This window comes from Mytilus edulis, chromosome 2 (genome assembly GCF_963676685.1).
Source record: "Mytilus edulis chromosome 2, xbMytEdul2.2, whole genome shotgun sequence".
Taxonomy (NCBI): Eukaryota; Metazoa; Mollusca; class Bivalvia; order Mytilida; family Mytilidae; genus Mytilus; species Mytilus edulis.
In genome coordinates this window covers 9,969,354-9,996,618 of record NC_092345.1, presented here as the reverse complement: position 1 = coordinate 9,996,618, position 27,265 = coordinate 9,969,354, and the positions used below count along the sequence as shown (strand labels likewise).

At 31.8% G+C, this 27,265-nt stretch overlaps 2 protein-coding genes across 2 annotated transcripts; both read left to right on the top strand.

Annotated features, from left to right (window-relative positions):
• Positions 1-403: 403 nt before the first annotated feature.
• Positions 404-6,654, top strand: LOC139511413 (baculoviral IAP repeat-containing protein 7-like). The gene is made up of 3 exons (XM_071298119.1): positions 404-687; positions 4,625-5,163; positions 6,348-6,654. Exons 2-3 carry the CDS (start codon positions 4,650-4,652, stop codon positions 6,467-6,469), a joined length of 636 nt encoding a protein of 211 aa, XP_071154220.1. The 5' UTR covers positions 404-687; positions 4,625-4,649; the 3' UTR covers positions 6,470-6,654.
• Positions 6,655-14,325: 7,671 nt separating this feature from the next.
• Positions 14,326-22,889, top strand: LOC139511412 (baculoviral IAP repeat-containing protein 7-like). The gene is made up of 3 exons (XM_071298118.1): positions 14,326-14,629; positions 20,310-20,860; positions 22,226-22,889. The coding sequence occupies exons 2-3, from the start codon at positions 20,347-20,349 to the stop codon at positions 22,345-22,347; spliced, it is 636 nt and encodes a 211-aa protein (XP_071154219.1). The 5' UTR covers positions 14,326-14,629; positions 20,310-20,346; the 3' UTR covers positions 22,348-22,889.
• Positions 22,890-27,265: the final 4,376 nt, after the last annotated feature.

Here is a 27,265-nt window from a genome sequence, read left to right as displayed (position 1 = left end):
GCATTGAATACGTGTATCATTAAGCAAATTACTTACTTTTGGCATATATCTCGTCTTAATCTTTTGCCATATAAAATATGGTCTCTCCAATCTTTTGAATAATAGGGCGTCTTAATCTGTATTCCATTTTTTTTTTTGGCTTGTAACAATTTATGAGGAAGTTCACTAAAGAAAACCAGTGAAAATTTATTTACCCACAATTGAGTAAATACTCTTAAGTTTTAACTCTGATGATTTGAACCAAACATTGTTATACTACATTCTGTTTCATTTTCACACTGTGGTTTTTCACTGTATAACTGAAAAAGAGGAAATTTTTAACCCTGGTATTTTTATATTCTATATATAGTATGGCCTATTTTTGCTAAATTATTTCCTTGTATTCTATTTCGAGATATATAGTACTACAATCTACGATTCGTGTTACTTCATACATTTTTTTTTGTATAATAAAACATTTGCAATGTATTCTTAATTTTGTAATTTTTAAAATTACTATTTATTTACCATTCAGAAAGTAATAATCAGTTTAACGTTATGTGTACTACATATAACCATAGAAATGCAAATAACAAATAACAAATAACAGATTTTGATTGGATGTGAAAATATATACATTCAAATAGCTCGAAGTTCAAAACTCACTTTAGGCTACGCTGTTTATGCAAGAAGTTGTTGATGAATAATGTAAGTATAACATATAACAGAAACATATCATTAAATTGATTTTTCTTTCATTGGCTATCATGCCACATTTGCTTAGTTTTTTTTTTTTTTAAAGGATTTAGCTGTATATAATTATTTTGACATAATTTATGACATGAAAAATGTAAACTCGTGGATTGATTGTTGGTTGCTTAACGTCCAATGTCAAATATTTTATTCATGTTCGAGATAAACTCGTGGAATGTGGCACTCATTTATTGAAAGCATCGAGCAATATAAACATGTGTTGTAGCTTGACGTATGTTTCATTCTTAGTAATGTTTTTGGTCATCACTCGAGGGTCATCATTCAATTTGAATGACATTTTGTTCAATCTCAAATAATCCTTTTGGCATTGCGATAAGTTGCCATGAATTAGCGCCAAAGACCGTTGTCTGACATCTTGACTATCTAATACCAAGGACACAATTATCTTTGGTGTAGCGTATTTTAGACTTATTAGAAATCTGTTGTCTCTAAATGCCCTTCCGCCTGCGCTCAACTTACATGGAGTTGGTCCTTGTTTTGATTTAATATATGCTCCCTGGGATCAGATACGAAAAATTTCAAAAATCTAGTTAACCCCCACCCCACAACAATAAGTTGTGCATTTGCCTGTCATAAAGATTCAATTAATGAATTTTTGTTATTTCATCCTCATGATCCTATGGTTTTGTTATTTTGTTTTTTTATTTTAAACTGGGTGAGGGCAATTTTTGAGACTTTGTTGTTATTTTATATTTATATTTTATATTTTCTCAGTTATATTAATTGACAATTTTTGTATTCCCAGGCGAAAATGATGTTAACATATTGCTACTAGTCCAGCCAAAATTAGTTTGAACCTCAAACTAAGGTTCAAACTAATTGCAACAGAAAATGTTTTACTTCTAATCTATAGCATTAAGCCCAAAACATACACAGAAAAAAGTTCCCATAAAATCTAACTCGAGGAAAACTCAAAATCAGCATTTTTAATTTCTTATGGAAAGGGAGATAACTCCACAAATATGAGTAAAAATTCATGTAGAGTATGATACTTTGATGGGGTTATAAGTTCGTATTTGACTATATTATATAATCTTCTGCCCATGAAATATGTACAAACCGAAGTGTTATGGGTATTTTTAGGGTTTTTTGGCACATTTTTCATTACAGAACTGGCTTTGTGACAATTTTGAAAAAATAATGTGAATATTTGGTATTGTTCATATCTGTATTTATTCAGCATCTGCCTTGTCTAAAGAAACTTTAAACCACAAAAAGAAGAGTATATGCTTAATAAGTTAAATTCATTTTGAGACTCTATACCTTGACATGCTGAAAAAATCTAATAAATGGTAAACAAATGAATTATGAAATCTAGGTTGTAGCTTGATAAATGATATGAAAACATCTTTAGAGTTGTTTGTTATACTCTTAAGACGGCTAAAATATCAAGAATCAATACATTCTGTTGAATAGAAGCGGTATAGGAATTTTAAAATTGTGATTTTTTAGTTTTCCTCAAATTAGGGTCAAATTTATGCTAGATAGACTGGACTATACCTGTACGTGTCGTTATTGGTAATATAAACAAAATATGAGAGTGATTGGGTTTTTAACCGGATTTTTGTGACAAAAATGTCGGTTATTGATTTGGGGATGTACGGCGAGCGGGCGGCAACCAAATGTTGTCCGTGCATTTACTCATGAACCGTTCATCCAAAGCTTTTTAAAATTTAATATGATGTTACTGACAACAAAATGAAGGTCAAGTTCAAGAATGACGATTTTGACTTTTACCGTTCAGGAGTAATGGTTCTTGAAAGATTGAAAAATGGTGTTTCCAGTCGTGTCCGTGCATTTACACATGAACTGTTCAACCAAAGCTTCCCAAATTTTAATATGTTGTTACTGATGACAAAATGGAGGTCAAGTTCAAGAATGACGATTTTGACTTTTACCGTTCAGGAGTTATGGTTCTTGAAAGATTGAAAAATGGCGTTTCCAGTCGTATCCGTGCATTTACTCATGAACTGTTCAACCAAAGCTTTTCAAATTTTGAAATGTTGTTACTGATGATAAAATGGAGGTCAAGTTCAATAATGTCGATTTTGACTTTTACCGTTCAGGAGTTATGGTTCTTGAAAGATAAAAAAATGGCGTTTCCATTCATGTTGTTGCATTTACTCATGAACCATTCAACCTAAGCTCTTTCAAATTTTAATATGTTGATACTGATGACAAAATGGAGGTCAAATTTGATATTGACGATTTTGACTTTTACCGTTCATCAGTTATGGTTCTTGTGATATTGCCAGGACACAAATAAATGTTAATAAATCCGGTTTGCTGTCGTTGTGACAGGCTCTTGTTCATATTAAGCCCAAAACATTGAAATATAAACATACAGCTGAAGGACGCCTCCGGATGCGGGAATTTCTCGCTGCATTGAAGACCTGTTGGTGACTTTCTGCTGTTGTTTTTTTCTTTGGTCGGGTTGTTGTCTCTTTGGCACATTCCCCATTTCCATTCTCAATTTTATGTATACAAAAAAATGGTTCCTTTCAAGTGCTAATCTACAAAAGAAGTGCTGGTAGTGTACAAAATGAACAAATCAATAATTCTAAGTTTTAGAATTTATACTTATAGATATAAAAAAAAAAACTCCTCTACAATTATTAAACAAAAATGCATTTAAGAAGCTGTACACTTCTCTAAATATAATTTGTCCAGCTCGGGGCGGTTACTCCATCAATATGGGATAAAATAATGAAGGTGTTTAATTTTCATTGACTTTAAACAGAAACATTGTCCTGGTGACTTATTGTTTATCTTTACTGTTGAACTATTATTTAACAAATATTAAAATAGAGAGAACGAAAAATAAGTGACCGTCCTGATCACTGATTAAGAAAGAAACAAAATGTGAGTCGTTTACTACTTCTCATAAGTAATTCTATCATAACCACGTATAAATTATCTTTGACATTGTCCTATTTATAAATTTATATATATATTAACTGTTTACAAAAAAAATTTGGTTCGAAATACTAAGGATTTTCTACTATTGAGATTGATAACCATTTGTGGTTTTTTTTGGGCGAAACCTTTCGGAAATTTTGGTTCTCAAAGCTTTAATTTGGTCTTTCAACTTTTTTTATTTGAGCACCACTGGTAAGTCTTTAGTAGAAAATTATTAGCATTGAATCTTTGATAATGATGAGATTTTAATTTTATGTTCATTAATATTCAGAAAATTAAAACAAAAAGACACATTTACAAACATTAAATTTTTAGTTATTTTTTCCGTTGAGTGGTTGTTTCCTTAATGTATACCACACATTTCCTTTTCTTCCTATATTGTTAAGATTTAAATTGAGATGCATCTAACAATGAAATATTGTTGCATATTTTGTTTACAGATTTTACACTTCAGTGCAGTTTCGTTTCATTTTAAAGTCAATTAGTGTATTTTTTTCAAGTCAAAATCCCTTGTTGGTAATTCAATTAACAGACCACATTATTTAAAAAGATCCATTCGTTTTTTATACGTTTTGTTTTTTGATTTTGCCATGTGATTATGGACTTTCCGAATTGATTTTCCTCTAAGTTCAGTATTTTTGTGATTTTACTTGTTATATGTACAACTGAAAAAAAAACATTACAAAAGAACTACAAAATTTATAAAAATAGCTTCTCTATACAGCTCATTCGGATTGATTTAGAAATTTCCCTGTATATTTAACAAGATATTTAAAACATGTGAAACTCATGATGAATTTTGGAATTTCGTATCGTTTATCAGTATATGTACCACAAATAATATACCAGTAATACATATGATAATATTACACTTCAACAAAACCATATCATAAGTCTTTTCCTTTCACGTATTTCTTATTACTTCAGATTTGTTGTCTTTGTTTTTGTACAGCTCAAGTCAAGTAATAACATCCAGCATGTTGTCAGTAATGCGGTCTCCGTCTTTGTCAAGAGGGGGATACGATGATGTATCTCAACACCCCCTAGAAAGATTACATCCATTACGTGTAGATGTTGAACTAAGGAGGAACACATTTACAAACTGGCCGACGAATATGTTTGTGTCACCTGGAAAGTTGTGTGATAATGGCTTCTACTATATGGGAATCACGGACAAGGTCCAGTGTGCTTTTTGTGGAGGAATTTTAAGTGGCTGGACAAAGGACGATGATGTCCATAGTGAACATTCTAAACATTTCGGACAATGTGAACTTGTTCGTGTGAAGAACAATAACTGTGTAAGAAGGTTTGATTTTTCTAGCTCTGTCCAGACATGTCAGAAGAAAGAAAACAAATCTCAAGAAAAGAATGTAAAACCGCACAACAGCCAATACTCTCTGTATTGTGACAGATTGTCTACTTACCAATCATGGCCAAGAACATTGAAACAGAAACCAAACGATTTAGCAGCTACTGGTCTTTACTACAAAGGTTGGTATATTAATTCAAATCCCACAACGAAGAAGATTACAATCAGTTGGAAATGGGTTTGAACATCTGATTGGCGCGAAACACTTTATAGAACATATAACTAACATGGATATATGCAATGTTGCACAGTACTGATTCTAAGAGTACTTGCAGTTACTGAATATTAGCGCATAGACAATAACAATCAAGTGTTATAAATAAAAAATCTGATCCTAGACTAAAGAATAAATCAGAACAAATTCAACGAATTTTAATACGCCATAAATAGTATTGTACAATGTCGACAAATGTTCATAGTATCGACATGATGCAAAACCATACGTTTTCATGGCTTTATAACAATATTTAATAAGTTAAGTTTTTCATTTTCAAAACAAAATACAATTTGACTCATATCTATTCATATTTCTATTGATTTTTAGAGAAATGCATGCGAGGGGTTGAACACCCCCTCCTCCCTCTTTTTATTATTTTGCATTTAATATACTTTGATGTTGCTTATCCTGACTTTCAAGATTTATTTAAAAACTTTAATGATTATTTTTAAATATGGTTTTAAAAAAATATTCTAATCTTGTAATTTTTTGAAACACACTACTTTTGAAGAAATAATCAAAATCACATATATAAAATGAAAAAAAAAGATTTCTTAATTGGTACTTTGTATTTCATTTTATCCCTACTTGCAACAATTGTCACATTTAGATTGAGAAAGAAACCATGTGGTATCTGTGAACAAACATACTATAATTGATGTGACAGTTTAATTTAAAAATATTGTGTTTTCTAAGTGGTGCAGGAGATAAGTTCACTTTCTATTCAACATCATTTTGATGCAAATTCTTGGGCTTAGTTGTAAGCCTGTTCACTAATGTATTGCTCTTAAAACACAAACAAAACGAACGAATAAATAAAATGGTTGATTTTCAACTGATACTTTTCTAATTATAAATGTTTTTATTTGCACGTGTGAAAACTACAATGATTAGTCGTCTACAAAATATCTAGAAATATTGATACTTTCTTTACCAAGCCAAAAATTGTACAAGCGAATAAAAAAACCTACAAACTAATTTTAAGACCCCGAAATGACGTAATATTATACAGAAATAAAAATAAAACAACCAATACGTGTATTAAAGTTACAAAATCAGATCTCATTTGATTTTTTTTTACATTTTCAGGAACTAGAGACACATGTCAGTGTTATATGTGTGGAGGGATACTCTCTGGATGGGACACGGAAGACATTCCACAAGCTGAACATAAAAAGTGGTTTCCAAAATGTCCACTTGTTTCCGGTTGACCGTGTAACTTGTGTTACTATAAGAACTCGGAAAATACGCTTTATCTCTTTCTTTTATATTCTAGAAAAAAGTATTCTTACATTCCTTTTATATCTGAAAGATTTTCCTTCAAACGCTCTCTGTCTTTACAATTATTGTTTTAGCATTGACATCATTCTTATAGTATTACAAAATAATGAAATAATGTGTTATTATTATCTTTTTTTCCGTTTTTTCATGGAAGAACATAGACATGAAGCTGACAAGTTTGAAATTCAACATTTCATTGTACATATCCAAAGCGAGTACTTTTAATCTAAGTGCAAACATGAAGCAGTTGGGTATATCATTTTCATAAAGGGTATCTTGTATGGACATCCATAATTTAGTTTGTCATGTTTGTGAAAGAAATGAAAACATTCCAAAGAACACAATTTCTGTTCTCGAGGGATCCTTATCCTTTTCTATTTTCTTTTTATACAACCTTTTCCGGACCGAGACGTATTTTAACGCTGTCTGTTAAATGATGTTTGGCATGAAGATTTTTATCGTAAGTAGCATATCATCATTAATTTCCTTCGATTCTAACCTTTGACCTGGAGGACTAAACATTTTTTTTAATGAGTTGTAGTTATGTGTATGCATCGAGAATTTGACGACGAAGTGCCTCTTGTAGAAGTCAGTTGGGTACTTTAGGCTATTTGTCCTATAAGTCTGACCAATACTGAAGAGAATGCATTTGTAATGAACTTTATTTGTATGTTAGTTCTCGGGTAGACCTAGTATTAGTTTTGCTTTTATCCAAAATATGATCATTTAGCAATGGTATTGTTAATGTTTTATGAAACATTTGATACCCATTCCTAACATATCTTTTGGACCAAATGTCATATAATTAAAAGCAAAACACATAAAAAAAAAAGCCATCTTCAGGAAGCCCTCTTATTAAAGAAAAATATATGAGGTGAACATTTTCTTCTTGATGGAATTCCTGATTTTGGACAGGCAAATTCAAAAGGTTTATATATATATATATATAGCTTATGTTTATTTTTTCAAAGCGTTGTCTTGTTTGTTGGTTTGGTGATTTCTCTGCGATTTTTGTTTATTAATATGTTTTTCATTTATATTTTTCTCCATTATCATTTGAAAGCTATGAAAAATTAAGAGTCAACTGAATTTTCTGTACCATCTACGCATGAAATGTTTGCCATTGAACATTTATCAATCAAACAATTTTAAAGTCACGTAATCACATAGTTTATCAGTCGTATTCGTATTGTTTGCAATTTTATCAGTCAGTAAATATCAGAAAAAATAGCTGTTTTAATCCGAGTTCATTTTGGAGAATATGTGTCATGGTTTTTTTGTTTTTTTCTTCTAAAACAAAGGAAGGTACGGAAGGGAACACCTGGTTTGCTCAGCTCTAGTTTGTAAAATGACTTAAATTTCCTTGCTTTTTTGTTTATTTACCGTTATGCTGAAAAACCTGAAGGTTCAGCTAGCAGCAGGGTGACCGCGTATTGAAGAAGAAATTAAAAGGTTTTTTTTCGAATTTTCTTGGAAGCTATTGATAGGGTAGCCAAAGCGTTGTTCTTTCTTCAAAAAATGAAAATAGCAGCTCATATTTTTTTGTTTTCGAAACATTTTTCCGAGTATCCTACATCAGGAACACTCATATCTTAGACATTAAATTTTGTCAGTGTAGAATGATAATCAAATCAAACACTCTCTGTGCAGGATAAGTTTGAACTTATACATATTGCTACACGTCTTTAAATCTTCTTTTTTGCATTGAATAAACCGAAGAAATCTTCTGTTCTCTTTGGTTTTAGTTATCTTGTTCTGGATGTGGTTTTTTTCACCTAAGATATGTTATGTGTATGTATTGAGAATCTCTCTACCAGGTACTTCTTAAAGAATTCAGTGGGGTACTGTATGCTATTTGTTCTATAAGTCTCATTCAGTATTGAATTGCTTCGAACTCATGCTATTGAGACAAGGAAACAATACTGAGTACACTGTGTCCCGCGCTCTAGACTACTTGATCAGATAGACTGAACTAAAAATTCAGCTTTGTGTTTTCAGCCGTGTATCACAATCACCCCCAGTTTTTGGTTGGGTTCGTTTTCTTAGTCATTAGTTTTCTATGTTTTGTCTTCTGTACTATTGTTTGTCTGTTTGTCTTTTAATTTTTAGCCATGACGTTGTCAGTTTATTTTCAATCTATGAGTTTGACTGTCCCTCTGGTATCTTTCGTCCCCCTTTCACTGGTGATCCAATAGATGTATTTGTCCTAGACTTATCACTTGTTTAGACGTTTAAACAGGTGATAACTCTAGGACAGATCTATCCATTGGATCACCAGTGGAGGTGATACTAGGCTGAACGTACATATTATCATTTCATAATTACTCTGAATAACAGCACAACCATGTTAAATCTGCAAATTTGCAGAAGCCAAATTTTGTTCTCCTCTCACCGGGTATCATTCTCTATCAGGATAGCGAGAGAACACCGCCTTCACTGTGTCCAGCCCTCTAGACTACTCGGATCACGTAGATTGAACTTGAAATTCAGCTCTCGGTGGCCTAGTGTCACCTTTCCTCATATGTAGAATCTAGAGTTGAAACACTGCACATGATATAGTAGGCATGAAGATAGAATTGATTGCAGATTAGCTAAGTTATCTATACTAAAGGATCGTAAGATGCAGTCACAAAAATAATTATTTTAGGCTTGGTTGCAATATTGATTGCATTTGAGATCATTGGACACATTTAGTAATAAGTTATACTACTAGTAACGTTTTAGTTGTTAAGAGGTTTTCAATAGGGGACAAAGCCGATAATGAAAAACAAATATATCAAAAATAGAAATATAGGAAATGTATGTCGCCACCCATTTCATGTCCTTACTATGGACAAGGATTATACCTTTGTATTGGTTCACCGACGTCGTTAGTTATAAATATTGATGCAGTTTTAAAAACATAGGGATTTTCTCACTCATTATATACATAATTTGGCGGCAAGCTATGGCAAGGTTGAAAAGAAAACGCAAAACCGATCGACAAGTTGCTGCTGTGTCAGTACAAAAAACCTTTCTATTTCGGTAAGTCTAAGGGATTAGTATTTTGAACAGACTTTTATGGTGCTTTAAAAGAAACAAGTAACAATACTATTTCCCTATACTAAATAATTTAAGTATGTACTTTTCTGGTGTTTTTGTTTTGCTTTACATAATAAAATTTAGATGATTAACGCATTATATTCTATACATTTGAACAATTTTAGTGTAGTCCTTTTACCTATTGGGTGTATCACTAAGACATTAAGCATACCAACAAACGCGATCACATAAAGACAGACTAGTTCATTTTATTTTCAAAAAATACCACAGGCAGTCTCGAAAAGTATCAGAAAGACAAATTGAAAATTTCACTTACATGGCACTGCACACGTAAATGTCTTTGGAAACGTGCAACAGATGGTATATTGTTTGGTTTGTGCATCTCTAGCTCCTCTTTAATTATATACAAACTAAGTGAAAATATATTTTTTTAGCGACAATATATATTTATTCACCAAATATGCTTATTATATTGTTATTTCAAGAAACAAAGCTTGTCTGGATGTATCCTGTAATATTCCACTGAATACTAGGTTAGTAGTTAAATGTACACATTTCTTGAAATACAATTGTACAAAAGTTTTATGCATTATAATTATTTTTAATTATTCAATCGTTATACTGCTTTTAATTGACTGCAGAAATCGTTCTGTTATCGTTATTTTTTTGTATTCATTATTTAGAATATACATTAGTAAAATTTATGTCTGTTAATTTTACGAGGTGAACACTACAAAGAAGAACAATGGGGTAAATTTTTGTAAATTATTTCCGTTGTGATTTTACACTGTATATAAAAAGGCTGAATCTCTAAATTCTATAAATAGTATGACTTGTTGTGGCTATTTCCTGGGTTTTTTCTATGATCATGTTTCAATTATGTAATTTGGAAAATCATTCATATGTTAATTATATTTTAATCTTTCAGAACCTTTTTCTCCCCTTTATATTTTGGTGACTCAAACAATAATTTGCAAACGAGAGGTAAATTGTTTACATTGTCTTCTGCGTTTAACCATCAAATAACTTTAAATTTTCTGAAATGAAAAGATAACCTTCGTCACCGACATCAGAAGATAATCATTACATTAGTTAGGAACAGTCAAATTTCTGCAGTTAAATTATAAATTCTCGAACACAATTGTGAGAAAACCCTCTGATAATTTTCTTTATGATACATGTTATACTGGTTGCTCGTTGTTCCCTTTTAATCATTGTGCCTAAAGTTGACAGGCATTTTATGAGATGCCTAAAAAAAAACTAGTCATTTTGTAAAATACCTGAAATTTTTAATAAAAATTACACAAAATGCCTGGTCTGTTCCATGTTTTTCGAATATCCAGTGTTCTACTTGTTCACAGTACATACATGAGCTGTGTTCAAAAGGAAACATATCTGATACTACATTACTTGATACCTGTGTTCAAATGAAGAGGTCATCAGAAATGAGAGAAGGCATGCATCAGACTCAATGACAAAACAAGCTGTGAGGATGAGAAATCTATCAGCAAGAATTTTAACAGAGGTGGATGTTGGAGCAAATGTATTAGTTGCAATTCCCCATGTGGATCGAGGGAAAGGAGACCCGCGTAATCTTATGGCTGTTGTTACTTGAAAGGAAGAGCATGGTTATAAAAGAATTAAAGATGGAATACTACGTGGACTTTACATCAGGAATCAGTTTGAACTATCTGACAGTAACTATACTGCTATTCAATCTGTAAATTATGAAAATGAAATATCCTTTAGAAAAACTGTCAGTAAAGTTTCTTTGTGTGATGGTCAGGGTTACACAAAATGTGGCTATAGTGCTAGTGGTAATACTAGATGTTACACTAAACGTTGTCTTTGCAAAAAGTCAGGACAAATGTGTAACAGTCACTGTCATCCAAACATTACATGTAGCAACAACTTATTGTCATCTTCAGTGTTAATGTAAATGATTTAATTACAATTATAAAACTGTAACTGTTTGAATTGCATCCTATATAATAATTCATGGAAGCCATAGATTGTTGGAAATTTACACATGGCCTGGTCGTGATATTCGAATTTTATCCTGAGCGTTATATTAGAATTAATGATAGAATAAAATTATCTATTTGATATTTCTAGTCGTTAAAATTTTAGTACATTCCATTCAGTTTTAGTCTTTTAGGCATTTTGTATTTTAGGCATTTTGTAAAATGCCTTACAATTTTTTCAGGCATTTATAAAATGCCTGAAAAAAAAGACAATTTGTAAAATGCTTAAATCATGCAGGCATTTTAGAAAATGCCTAAAAATTTGTGTCATTTTCCAAATGCCTGAATTTAGAAATTGCCTGTTCTTTATATATCTTTATCTTATCTTTAGTATGACTAGTTTGGTATTATTTCATGGTATTTTTATATCAGCATGTTTTAAGTAATTTTCTTTGTTTTAATTTGTAAAATTATTCATATTCTAATTAAATATTAATCTTATTGAACCTTTGTCTCCCATTCATATTTTTATAAACACAAATAGTATTTTGCAATTTGGAACTAAAAAGTTTACACTGCTTTCTTATGTTAACCATAACAATGAAACATAGCAATTTTTGATTGGTTATATCAGTACATACTTTGAATTGTTTGGAAGAAAGCAAAAACATTCGTCATCGAATCGGAATATAGCTAGAAGTATTTGATGCTTAATGTGAGTACAATATATCTATCTTCACATATATAGATATATACTGCATAATGCGCGGTTTTGACAAAAAATTACATTTTGTTCTATTGCACTCTGTTTGGTAAGTTCAGCTATCATTCTGACAGTATACAAAGGTCACCGATAGAAGGCAAGAACAGGGATATGTTGTGGTAAACACTACATTTTCAGTCATGAACAGGCAAATTAAAAATTCTCGGACATATTGAAAGAAAACCCTCGTTGATAACATTTCTTTATTATAATGCTTTCTCCTTATTCCCTTTAATCATTGATGAATAATACAAATTTTGAAAAACTGTCTAGATCTTAGTAGATTTTTGTTTAAATGGTAAAGACATGGTAGTATAACTCCATTATTCAGGGATATTGAAAAAAGTTAAATCACAAAAATACTGAACTCGGAGGAAAATTCAAAACGGAAAGTCCCTAATGAAATGGCAAAATCAAATGATAAAACACATCAAACAAATGGACAACAACTGTCATATTCCTGATATATATGGTCATCACAGTAAAACTCTTTCTATTGTTAGTATGATTATGTAGGATATTATTGTTAGATATACATCGTAACCAAATACATGAACGGTCGGAATATAAATGTCACGTTAAATTTTGATGTCATGCTTTCTGCAAGTAAAATCAAATCGTTAACCAAATCACTGGTGGGTCTATAGATGACCTGTTTCAAGGCAAACTTCAAATACCCTTAATTTATTTAACTGTGATTGTCACCATTTTTCAGCTTTCATCTCGGTTGCCCACCTGTAAGAACATACCTTTTGTGATAATTGATTATTTGTTTTTTGAATATGCATGACATAATGACAAAAGGACGTTAAGCAAGCAACAATTGATCAATTTTATTTTTGGACAGGCAATCGGCATAACTATATATAAGTATCATACATGTAACTGTAAGCGTAATTTCATTCCAACCTGGAATGAAATTACGCTTACATAATAAATCCCAGTTCAAAGTAACTAGTGCAATCATGTCAGGTATAAAATCACTAGTGTAATTATTCCTGGTTCAAAATCACTAGTGCAATCATTCCTGGTCCGAAACATTTGTGTGAACATTCCGTGGATGAAAAACATTAGTTTTCTTTTGTCCATTTTACATAAATCAGCTATGCAATTTTGAGTTAATTCAAAAACCCTCGAAAATTACCAAGCCCCATTTTTATATAATAAATTATATTTCCACTTATAAAAACTCTCTTTAGAATCTGATCAAGAGTGGTTGATATTTTACACTGGACCCGGATTAAAAACCCTAGAGAATTCTTCTTGATGGATAAGATACACTAGGGGTCTTCATCCGCCGGATAAAGTACACTGGCGGAATCAAACCACTATTTCGTCCTAGGTTATATATATAACCATTCGCTATTTCAATAACATAGAAAAAATGGGTAATATTATGTCAAAATATCTCTTAATCTGAATGTGAAATAAATATACGCATATGACTAATGACCATCAATATTGAGTCGGGTTCGATTTTTTTGTGAAAAGAAAGAAATATAATAACAAAAATACCGAATTCCGAGGAAAATTTAAAACGGAAAGTCCGTAGTCAAATGGAAATATTAAAAGCTCAAACACATCAGAGGAATGGATAACAACTGTCATATTCCTAACATGGAACCGGCATTTTCTTAAGCAGAAACTGGTTGATTAAACCTGGTTTTATAGCTAGATCCAATATGATTCAATTTCCATAATTTAATTACATATAATCATATGTGAATATATCTTTATGATATAAAATACATTTTTTAATGACGAATAAATCAAACTGATGACAACTTTCGTAAGATTGTCAAAATATAAGCTCTAATTGAAAAAAACGTTGATCGCTAATTTATCAAATCTCTGAAATATACAAGGAGGGTTACATCAATTTTTTACCATATAATGTGATCTCAACCAAGTTTAGAATAGGCCAGTCATTTCATATTTTGCTAGTCAAAATGTCGAATTCAACTTGAACTCTAACCTTTACTCGACCTTTAATTGGATGATTTGTCGCATACGCCCTATACTTCTACTTAAGGGTATATCTAGTTAAGTGAATGTCATGTGTGCTGATTGTTATTAATCATGTAAATATATGACTAACTCATTTGTGCGCTAGGAATCATCGTTTTTAAAAGTACCGTTATGATTTGTGAATATTTTACGTGTATAATTAATTATCAATTATCTTGATTAATTAAGAAATCAATATTACAGTTATTGTGACTTTAAAGTGATAATTTTACATGAGGTTTGGTAGCATTAGTACGGTTACTGATACGAAGCAGGCCGGCATATGATATACAGACGTTTCTAGCAGTGAAAAGGTAGGCAAATTTTATTATTAAAAAAAATAGAGATAAAGATAAATAAATAATACAAAAGATGAACTTTATGACTGTTCGGTTAAGATTTTGGCTTCCGTTTCCTTCACTTGTCGGTGATCAATTACTGACATTGCTTGTTTCCTTTAAATAACCAAACACGCATACTGCATGTGTTATCCGTCTCTAGGTAAGGGTTTAAATTGAGGTTCACATGAATACTGATTCAATGAGGTCTAAAAATTGATCGTCACTGTTTCTGAGTTTAATTTGATGAAATTGACCATACTGGATGCTTAAAGCGAATTATTTTTTAGCTTATTCACTTTCATTAATGATTGAACGAAAAAAAAATCAACTTCAGATTTTTTATATATCGTATAGCTAGTGCCCCTTTTAAACCAAAAACTTATCCCAATATAGTCCAGGTAACATATTTCTTAAAATAAAAGCACATTTCTCAACATAACAACTCTATTTGAACGCCATGACTGCCTTATGTTAATGATCAGCATTATATGCAGTGCTCACACCATTATATTAAGTGCTCACAACATTATATTAAGTGCTCACAACATTATATTAAGTGCTCACACCATTATATGCAGTGCTCACACCATTATATTAAGTGCTCACAACATTATATTAAGTGCTCACAACATTATATGCAGTACTCACACCATTATATTAAGTGCTCACAACATTATATTAAGGGCTCACAACATTATATTAAGTGCTCACACCATTATATGAAGTGCTCACAACATTATACGTTTTTTGTTGTATGATAAGATTGTTGTATGATGAGATTGATGTATGATGAGATCATTCGGTAAACATCGTTTTTTTGCGGAAATTACCGAATCCATAATTTGTAAATTACGGTACTTCCCAGCAAACAAATTTAAACAGTTATTAATGTTTGGTGCAAAATAACTAGTTTGTGAATTTAAATTCTTTTAAGAATATAATTCGGACTACGCCGCATTTTTGCGCCTGTCCCAAGTCAGGAGCCTCTGGTCTTTGTTTTTTCTGATATTATTATAATTTTAGTTTCTTGTGTACAATTTGGAAATTAGTATGGCGTTTATTATCACTGAACTAATATATATTCGTTTGTGGGCCAGCTGAAGGACGCCTCCGGGTTCGGAAATTTCTCATTACATTGAAGAACTGTTGGTGACCTTCTGCCGTTGTTTTTTCTATGGAGTCGGGTTGTGGTCTCTTTGATACATTCCCCATTTCCATTCTCGATTTTATGCTATACATAAAAGTCAAATTAGTTTCGACAATTTTCCATTTTTTCCCCCGTGAGTGATCCCTATCCATGAGAAAGAAGCCCAACAGAAACAATCAAGATCCGCCGTCAAAAGTAACTTTCCAGATAACGAAAAAAATATTCAGATATGAAATTTTTAACCTTTGAGATTGATCCTAACATGGGATATGGAAAAAAATTGGTAGCAAAAATAACAGAAATCCTCAGACTATAGACAAGCTTGTATGTGAAAAGAATTAGAACGCCAATCACAACAACGAGAAGAATTCACAGTAAAACAATACTAGAAGTTCTCCATTAATATAATTATATTACAATTATATATTGACATAATAATAAGTATCTTTTTTTTGTGCTTCCGTTACAAAACAAATTGTGTGGACTTTAAATAAAATCAAAGAAGTGCTCAGCAACAAATAGCATTCCTCTTTTTTGTGGTGTTGCTATCATCTGGACCTAAACACAAATTTGAATCTTTTTTCGAGGTCCATTGTTATCAAAGAAGTGCGATCTAAAAGATATTATTCTTCTATGACTTGTAGTTGATTATATTTTGTATCTTAATGTACCTTAACCAGAATTAATTTAGGTCAAGTAGTTATCAAAGGTACCAGGATTATAATTTAGTACGCCAAATGCTTGTTTCGTCTACATAAGACTCACCAGTGACGCTCATATCAAAATATTTATACATCCAAACAAGTACAAAGTTGAAGAAAATTGAAAATGACTCCCTTTTCATGGACAATCGTTACTATCCAATTATAGTAAATCATTCTATTTTACTCACAGTTTGTTTCAACCTTTACCTAAATGCAAAACTTAGATGCATGTTTTTTTATTAGTTGTTAGTGGCTTTGAACTAGCTGTCAGTAATTGCGAGTACTCTCAGATCAGTACTTTTAGTGTCTTTTTGTTGTTGGGATATAGAAGTACCCGCCCACGTCTACTCTATTTTCTGGTAGATGGATTTATATTTGTACCCATCTGATGAGTTAAGCCTTTTACAACTGATTTTCATAGTTCGTTCTTATGTTGTTCTGTTACGCCACTGTCCCAGGTTAGACGGAGGGTTTGTATCCCGCTAACATGTTAAAACCCGCCGCACATTCTGTATATGTGGCTGTCCCAAGTCAGGAGGTGCCTTTATTTCAGTGGTTGTCGTTTGTTAATGTGTTATATACATGTTAGTTTTTCGATCGTTTGTTTGTACATAAATTAGGAATGTTTTACGTTTATCATTTCGGGGCCTTCTATAGCTGCATGACTATGCAGTATGGGCTTTGCTCATTGTTGAAGGCCGTACTGTGGCCGTTTAGTTGTTAATTTCTGTGATGTCATTTTGTCTCTTGTGGAAAGTTGTTTCATTATCAAGCATACCACTTTTTTTATATATATTAACCGTGCAAAATGACGAACAAACGTAGTAAACGTTTTTCATCCCCACAAACTCAGTTTTCATAAGAGATGATAACTTTAAATGAAAATAATGTTAAACTGGGTCTTGAAAGGGTAAAATTTATGGATTTTTTTGAAAAAAAGTGTGTTTCCAGTATTTGGGAGAAAAATAATTTGTTTTTGATTCTGAGAAAAAAAAATTTGATTGATTCATCCCTAGCTGCCAATATATGTAATGCTAAAATTGAATTAAAAAAAATATTTTCGACTTGTCGCGAAAAAAATAAAAATCAATAGCCCCCCCCCCCCCCCCCCCCCCCCCCAAAAAAAAAAAAAAATTTAAATGGTTGCTGCCTAAAGTTATGTTAAACACCTACAATGAAATGCTTTAAACTGCATTTTCCATATCTGTTAGATACTTATTCATGTGAAATAACAAATTCTGAAAATGGATGCCAAAAATGACTCAATCATGACATATATATAAGCTAGCGTAATATAACGCTTATGTGTTATAGAAAGCTGACTGTTTTATTTAAAATGTAATTAAGCTTTTTTTAAACTGAGTACGGACTATAAAGTGGCACCTTGCTAAAGTTCTTCAATCGGAAATGAGCTTGAGGAATATGTCATACAAATTTCCCTTCGATATTTCATTAAATAAGCTTGTTATTATTTCACTTACATTTTGCCATTCGTATTTCTTACGACGAACAGAACTACTGTAATCATTCACTTCTTAGTTTCATCTTTTCCTTACTTATTTCAATCAGTTTTAAATATTGTATACTGCCTTATGATCACATGACTTTAATAACTGTTTAAATTTGTTTGCTGGGCATTACCGTAATTTACAAATTATGGATTCGGTAATTTCCGCTAAAAAACGATGTTTACCGAATGATCTCATCATACATCAATCTCATCATACAACAATCTCATCATACAACAAAAAACGTATAATGTTGTGAGCACTTCATATAATGTTGTGATCACTTCATATAATGTTGTGATCACTTCATATAATGTTGTGATCACTTCATATAATGTTGTGACCACTGCATATAATGTTTTGACCACTTCATATAATGCTTTGACCACTGCATATAATGTTGGGAGCACTTAATATAATGTTGTGAGCACATAATATAATGTTGTGAGCACTTCATATAATGTTGTGAGCACTTAATATAATGATGTGAGCACTGCATATAATGGTGTGAGCACTTAATATAATGTTGTGAGCCCTTAATATAATGTTGTGAGCACTTAATATAATGGTGTGAGCACTGCATATAATGTTGTGAGCACTTAATATAATGTTGTGAGCACTTAATATAATGGTGTGAGCACTGCATATAATGGCGTGAGCACTTAATATAATGTTGTGAGCACTTAATATAATGGTGTGAGCACTGCATATAATGGTGTGAGCACTTAATATAATGTTGTGAGCACTTAATATAATGTTGTGAGCACTTAATATAATGGTGTGAGCACTGCATATAATGCTGATCATTAACATAAGGCAGTCATGGCGTTCCATAGTCGTGAGGCAAAAAAAGGATACAATGTGTGACCTAAGTCCTTTATCTAGAAATATTACCATAGTTATGTCTGCTTTCTTCGAATTTTACTCTCTGAATTAATATTCGTATACATTTTGTTCCTTGTATTTCATTATTTAATGTGTTTTACTGTAATAAAAATAAACTAAGAAAGTTAATCTGAACATTTGAAATTTGCATCTTTTTTATCAGCATCAAAAAAAGATCTTTTAGAATATCACGACGTTCTCTGAAGTTGTATAATTAGTTATCAAAGGTACCAGGATTATAATTTAGTACGCCAGACGCGCGTTTCGTCTGCATAAGACTCATCAGTGACGCTCATATCGAAATAGTTAAAATGCCAAACAAGTACAAAATTGAAGAGCAATGAGGATCCAAAATTCCAAAAAGTTGTGCCAAATACGATAAAGGTAATCTATGCCTGGGATAAGAAAATCCTTAGTTTTTCAAAAAATTCAAAGTTTTGTTAACAGGAAATTTATAAAAATGACCACATAATTGATATTCATGTCAACACCGAAGTGCTGACTACTGGGCTGGTGATACCCTCGGAGACAAAACTTCCACCAGCAGTGGCATCGACCCAGTGGTGTAAATAGTTATCAAAGATACCAGGATTATAATTTAGTACGCCAGACGCGCGTTTCGTCTGCATAAGACTCATCAGTGACGCTCATATCGAAATAGTTAAAATGCCAAACAAGTACAAAATTGAAGAGCAATGAGGATCCAAAATTCCAAAAAGTTCAAAAAGAACGACGTTCTTTCAAGTTGTATAAAAATGTGCTAATTATTTCACAACGAAATTGCATTTAAGGTTGTTTTGTGTTTTGCAATATATTGTTTTCAAAAGAGAGGGAAAAATTAAAACTTCAAATTGACCTACAATTTGGTTTCGAAAAAAATAAATGTGAGTCACTTAGAAACTTCCCATTATCAAGTAAATTCAAATCAGCTGTTTACATCTTTTTGTTTGAGTAGTAAGGAAGTTAATATCAAGAAGTATTTACAAAAAACACCATGTAAAGACTTGCAGTGATAAGATTGTTTTTGCATGTGGTATTGAAATACTGTTGAATAATTTGTCTTAAAATATAATCGATTAAAGGTATGGTTACGATACGTGTTAATGTAAAACTTACACCAAAATAACTTTGTAAATACGCTATCGGTATTTCATTAAAAATGGATATCGTCGTGATTGGCTTTCAGGTGCCACTCAAAACTCCAATAAATAACCTTAGTTTATATTTGATAAAAATTTCCGTATCGTACATCGGTATAAATATCCAACACATAATTTACCAGTATTGATACAACACCAGTCAGTCACAAAAGGAATACGCTTGTACCAACTTTTAAATATATATTTTCCTTTTTTCTGATGCACTTTTTACAATTATTTTTTAACTTTAATTTCATATTGTTATTTTAGTTGTTGTACATCTTTAGTCGAAGTAATTACATCCAGCATGTTGTCAGTGATTCAATCACCGTCCTTGTCAAAAAGGAGTTACGATGAAGTTCCTCAGCACCCATTAGAAAGATTACATTCATTACGTGTAGATGTTGAATTAAGAAGAAACACATTCACAAACTGGCCATCAAATATTGTCGTGTCATCTGAAAAGTTGTGTGATAATGGGTTCTACTATATGGGAATTCAGGACAAAGTCCAGTGTGCTTTTTGTGGTGGGATTTTAAGTGGCTGGACAAAAGATGATGATGTCCATCGTGAACATTCTAAACATTTCGGACAATGTGAACTTGTTCGTGTGAGGAACAATAACTGTGTTAGAAGGTTTGAATTTTCTAACTCAGTTCAGACATGTCAGAAGCAAGAAAATACCTCTTTCGAAAATAATGTAAAACCGCACAATAGCCAATATTCTTTATATTGTGACAGACTCACATCTTTTCAAACTTGGTCAAAAGCCTTGAAACAGAGACCTGAAGATTTAGCAGCTACTGGTCTTTACTACAAAGGTTTGTAAATTAATTTAAATCCCTATTCATCAGCTATGTATTTTTTATATCTTCAACTCTAAAAGCACGTGTGAATGAAGAGGGAGTGGTTAAAGAAAATACGATGTACTACCACAACAAATTACTATCTATCTGACTTGGTGTAGACAATTTACAGACGAAAACATGATCATTTGTACATAGTGTGCTAACACAGTATCTCAAGAATTTAATGGAAAATCTATTCTAATACCAATACTTTTTAACGACAGACGCCAATCTTTTTTAGGAATAAAATCCACGATTTACTGCCAGGAAAATCCGTTCAATGGCAGATGACATTTGCCTCTATAAAATAATCAATAACAGGAACGGTTAATCAATTCCACCAGAATAGCAATTGCTATATTATTTTGCATTGCAGATCATTATTTAAGATTTAACAACCGTTAGTTGCCAAATTAAAATATACGATTGACAATCCTGAGTATAAAAATACAGTACAGTTAACTCTACGCTACAATAAATATATTGAAACCACCTAAACAAAAGCTTCAGTAGTATACTGCTGTTCGAAAGTCTTAAATAGATTGAGAGAGAAAATCCGGGTTACAAACTAAAACCGAAGGAAACACGTCAACTATAAGAGGAAAGCAACGAAACAACAGAAACACTGAAGTGCAACAGAAAACAAACGACAATGTAACACATACAGAAACGAACTATTAGATAACAATTGGCATTTGCCTGACTAGGAACAGGACTTTTAAGAAAAATGTCGGGTTGAACCTAGTTTTGTGGCTAGTCAAACCTCGCACTTTCATGGCAATGTAAAATATAACACTAAAATGACAACATAGCATGACAGGAATAAGGTACAAATAAGAACATTCAGGACAGAGAAATAATCAAATAAACAATACAATAATACATTTCGGCATGCTAAGCACAAAATAAAAATGAACACTTAAAACAACCTAGGACATCACACAAATTAGATGCAATCAGATAACAATGGAACTTTAATAATATTTACAGAAATATGTCATTAAATTTAAAGTTCATGATATCCTAACAAAATTTCTGTAGGCACATCCCCTCCCCTTCTGAGTTGATAAAAATTTTATACTGTTAGTATAATTATACACACTCGGGTTTAAAGAATCTGAAACAATTCGGAGACACTGAGTAGTCAAAAATAACAGAAAAAGCATCCAATTGATAGCTATATTACTTACTTACTTACTTTTTTTTTCTGACCTTGATGCCATTAGCGTGTCGGGTAGTATGATCGAAGATCTTCATCTTGTGTTGCTCGTTGACATATATCAAGAACAACCGAAAATATAAGCTGCAAAATATGACTCTGTATTTTTACTTTTCAAGGAACTACAGACACCTGTCAGTGTTATATGTGTGGAGGGATACTTTCTGGATGGGAAACTGAAGACATTCCACAAGCTGAACATAAAAAGTGGTTTCCAAAATGCCCACTTGTTTCCTGTTGACGGTTTGCACATACTCGAAGTTACGATTTGAAATACAATTTGTCTTTCATACAAAGTACACGGTCTTAAATCTTTTCATACATTTAGTTCCACATCAAAGGTGTCAAACGCTTTCGGACTTCCTGACTTATCAGAGATATCCTATATATGTGTTTACATAAATATCAAATTTGTGTATGCTAAAAAAAGTTTCTTTATGATAAAATTGTATGTTATATTTTTCATCTTTCATAAAACATAGAGAGCTGAAAATGTTGACTATTGATGTTCTTGGGTGAAAATGTTCGTAATTTTATGTTCAAATAGTAAATGTCATTTCGTGTATGTTTGCCCTTAGCTCACATTTATGAAGTTCATAAACATTGTCTAAAACATGTATAAGGAACTATCCTTGCTACTGTTAGTCAAAGAACTACCGTTAAAAAGAAATATGAACTTCATTGTCATTGGGTCTCCAGTGAAGAGTTGTCTGAATGATAATTATATCACATGTTCTTTTTAATATTATACAGAAAAAGTTAAATTAAAACTGAAAACTGAAACATTGTTATGCAGCACGACTATTTTTATTTAAAAAACAACGTGTCGGACTACGGATATTTCGAAAGACCAAATTATTTTATGGTATAAAACAATTAAAATACCAGAAAAGACACACCCATAAAACACTGAAAAAAAAACTACCAAAGAAAAGAGATAAAATCGAGATATCAGAATAAAAAAGAGATAAGCTAGAAATATGTCTACCCTGTATGTTATTTTTTTAAAGGAAAATTCTAACGCAAAGTATGCAAAACATTCAAAATCAGTTAACCATGAAAAATGTTCAGTACCAATTATAAGAACTCTCAATGGAAGTAAAACATGCCAATGATATTATTAACTTATTGTGATTGCACACTGTGAAAGTGAAAGTAGAACCGCGGTGTTTTATTTTTCTTGAAATATTATGGTCAATTATATGTAATGTATATAGTATGGCAAACTGAGATGGCAAATTGATAATTTTTCTTTATTTATATCTATCATGATACTTTTTTTGTTATAGTATTACCAAACAGTAGTCTAACAATCAAACTGCTTTAGGTTTAATCCACCATTTTCTACACAAGGAAATGTCAGTATCAAGTCAGAAACATAACAGTTGTTTTTCCATTTGTTTGCTGTATTTGAAATTTTTATTTTTGCCAATTGATACTAGACTTTCCGTTTTGAATTTTCCTTAGAATTCGGTATTTTTGTTATTTTACTTTTCAAGTATTAAATGATAATCACACGTGAAATTTGTATTTGACAAAAACCTTATAATTTTTCCCCATTCTATTAATTTCCTAAATCCTCTAAAATTCTGTCAGACATTGTTAGCTTGGGAGACATTTTTGAAAGATTCACGAACATTGACATTGTGTCTGGTAGTACAAACTTTATAAATACAATAGCAATTCAAACAGTATAAAAAGAAGATGTAGTATGATTGCCAATGAGACAACTATCCACAAAAGACCAAAAAGACAAAGACATTAACAACTATAGGTCACCGTACTACCTTCAACAATGAGCAAAGCCCATACCGCATAGTCAGCTATAAAAGGCCCCTATAAGACAATGTAAAACAATTCAAACGAGAAAACTAACGGCCTTATTTATGTAAAAAAAAAAAAAATAAAAAAATATAGGTTTACCAAGAATTTTAACATACCTATTACACTTTTACAAAATAAGTTATATTGAAAGAAGAATTTCATTGCATATCATTTATGACAAAAAAAATATAAAATGTATCTATTTGTATTCAGGTTGTCAAACAGATATACATGTATTCATTAAACATTTGGAACAGGACAACTGTAACATATGAAAGTTACTGTTTACAATCTTGATGTGCATGTGCAATCTAATTATGGTCCAATTCAATATCGGTCGAAAGCAAAAAGTGCGACCTTTAATAATGTAATTGTCATAATTTGGTAACTAATACAGAATTTAACTATAAATGTATACCTGCATGGTTAAGCATAATGCCATTACATCAAAATGCAAATAATTGGAAGTTGATAATCAATTTAGCTCACCCCCTTTACGTACTTTTTATTCGCCGTAAACGTTGTCTTTATCATGTTTTGTCTTACTTCAACTGGTTAACTAGTATGACCATTACTTCAAATGCTGTCGTGTTCGTAAACCATTTGACCATCTGATACCAAACTTTGAAATTATTATCCATTAATGGAGGTTTTAAAAATGAGAGGTGAACGATACCAGAGGGCCATTCAAACTCATAGGTTGAAAATAAACTGACAACACCTTAGCTAAAAAAAGATAAAGACATGCAAACAATCATAAACAAAAGATAAAAGAGAGTGAAACTCATAGATAGAAAATAAACTGACAACGCTATGGCTAAAAATAAAAAGACAAACCGACAAATAATAGTACAGAAGACACACCATAGAAAACTAAAAACTAGTCAACACGAACCCCACCAAAAACTTGGGTGATCTCATGTGCTCTGGAAGGGTAAGCAGATCCTGCTTCACATGTGGCACCCGTCGTTTTGCTTATGTTATTAAAAATCCGGTAAATAGTCTAATTCGGTAGGTCACATTCGTGAAAAGGGAAAGGGTATTGTAGTTACGACATAAGGAACATATCCAATATCATCTGTGAAACGGTTATTCCATAACAGTCAACCAACTCGTGATGGCGTCCGTAAAACTTACAAAGAGATGATTTCAACTTCATTATTTGGAACTCTTGGTTTAATAGCTTCCTTGTGAGTAACAATCCTCTATCAAGAAAATCATGATAGAAAATACAAGCCCGGGAATATCGTATCAATTGGGAGATGTATACTCCGTATTCAGGCGCTGCTGGAATGTTGCTACATGGAAATGGGAAGCTGAAATCATCTCTTTTGTCGAAAAGTTTTGTTTACAACCGACCCGCATTGTCAATTTCTAGATGTAAGTCAAGACATGAGGCAGACTTATCTGTATCTGTAGTATCCTTTATCTCCAGTTCGATGGGATAGATTCGTTCAACATAGTCACCAAATGTTGTATTATTTAGTGAGAGAACATCATCTATATAGCGGAACGTAAAGTTAAAGGATATTGCTAACTTCTTATCTTTCTTCCTAAGAAGTTCCTGTATGAAGTCAGCCTCATAACTATAAAGAAACAAGTCGGCAAGAAGAGGGGCACAATTGGTTCCCACTGGAATTCCGACAGTCTGTTGAAAAACACATCCTCCAAACATAACAAATATGTACTCAATCAAGAAATCAAGCATCTTGATTATGTCAGTTTCAGAGAATTTTTTGTTTGAATCAGAGTGATTCTTTACAAATAAAATTGAGAATGGAAATTGGGAATTTGTCAAAGAGACAACAACCTGACTATAGAACAGACAACAGCAGAAGGTCACAAATAGGTCTTCAATGCAGCGAGAAACTACTGCACCCGGAGGCGTCCTTCAGTTGGCCTCAAAACAAATATCTGTACTAGTACAGTAATAATGGACGCCAAACTAAACTCCGAATTATACACAAGAAAGAAGGATTTATCCCTCCCCAAGTCAAGATACTTGTATCTACGTTCGCCTTTCTTTTTAATGAAAACATAAAAAATAAAGACTAAGCAAAACGAAACCCACGTAAAACTTGGAGTGATTTCAATTTATCCGGAAGGGTAGGCAGATCCTGCTCCACATGTGGCACCCGTCGTGTTGCTCATGTTAGTACAAACCTGGTAATAAGTCTTATTCGGTAGGTCACATCAGAAAAAGTGAGGACGGAATTGTAGTTTTACGTCATCAGGAACATATCCGCTATGTATAAAACTTATGCACTGTCTTCTTTTATATAGACGGCATTGACTTGCTAACCTGCCCACGTTAACCAGGAATAGAACGACTGTAGGGGTCCAACACATATCAATTCAAATATATAGGTTAACCATACAATAACATGCTGATATAAATGTCTCAATATTGGAAAAAAGGAAAATTCACAAAATACTTAACTCCGAGAAAAATTTATAAGAACTATATAAGGGCTTGCTTTAGGAATATATGACCATGGTATAATTTTGTCGTAGTTTTCAGTGTTTGCATTGATACATTTCCTTTATCTTAATTTATAATAAATAAATATATGTAAGTTGTTCTAACTTTTGAATGTTTTTTATCATAAAGTACCGAAACTTCAAACTATATTTAATTAAAACTATAAGTACATTTAAAAAAAAACTTTTCAATATGTTCTTCCAAGAGAATTCATGAGTATTCAACAAAATATACCTAAAATTCTCAGTCGAAAAATTTATACCTACTTAAAAAAATATTTCCACAACAATCCTGAAAGTTTCCTTTATGTATCATGTTATATTTTGTCCAGCCCTAGTAATACAGAGATAGAAAAAGAATTAGGAAACTTTGTAATATTCTTGGATTTTAAACAAAAACATGACCTCCTGTTTACTTAAAAGTTATTGTTACTGTTTAGAAAAAAAACACGATTAAATCGAATCATTTATTTATTGTCTTTAACATTTCAAAAACAAAAGAAAGAAAGAAAGAAAGAAAGAAATGAAACTGACTAACATTACCAGCTAATCAATAATTTGATGTAGAGAGAGGACAATTTGAGTCACTATATACATCTCATCACTTATTCTATCAATATCACGCTATTCATATGCGTAGTCAGGAAATTAGAACAGAAAGACATGTACAGGCATTTTAGCTTTTTTTTCAAATTGGGATTCTGTTTAATTTATGTATACCCCACATACTATTTTATCCATATAGGCACAAAACCATCGAATGATTCAATATAACATGAACAGTTTGCATGTGGTAGGGAGATATTATTAAATAATTTGACAGATCTAATCTTTTGTATGAATCATGAGGAAGA

Bases quoted from the DNA above. Each gene is read 5' to 3' on its own strand.
- LOC139511413 (XM_071298119.1), top strand. From the start codon at position 4,650: ATGTTGTCAGTAATGCGGTCTCCGTCTTTGTCAAGAGGGGGATACGAT. The intron at 5,164-6,347 runs GTTGGTATATTA...TTACATTTTCAG, and splicing joins TACTGGTCTTTACTACAAAG to GAACTAGAGACACATGTCAG.
- LOC139511412 (XM_071298118.1), top strand. From the start codon at position 20,347: ATGTTGTCAGTGATTCAATCACCGTCCTTGTCAAAAAGGAGTTACGAT. The intron at 20,861-22,225 runs GTTTGTAAATTA...TTACTTTTCAAG, and splicing joins TACTGGTCTTTACTACAAAG to GAACTACAGACACCTGTCAG.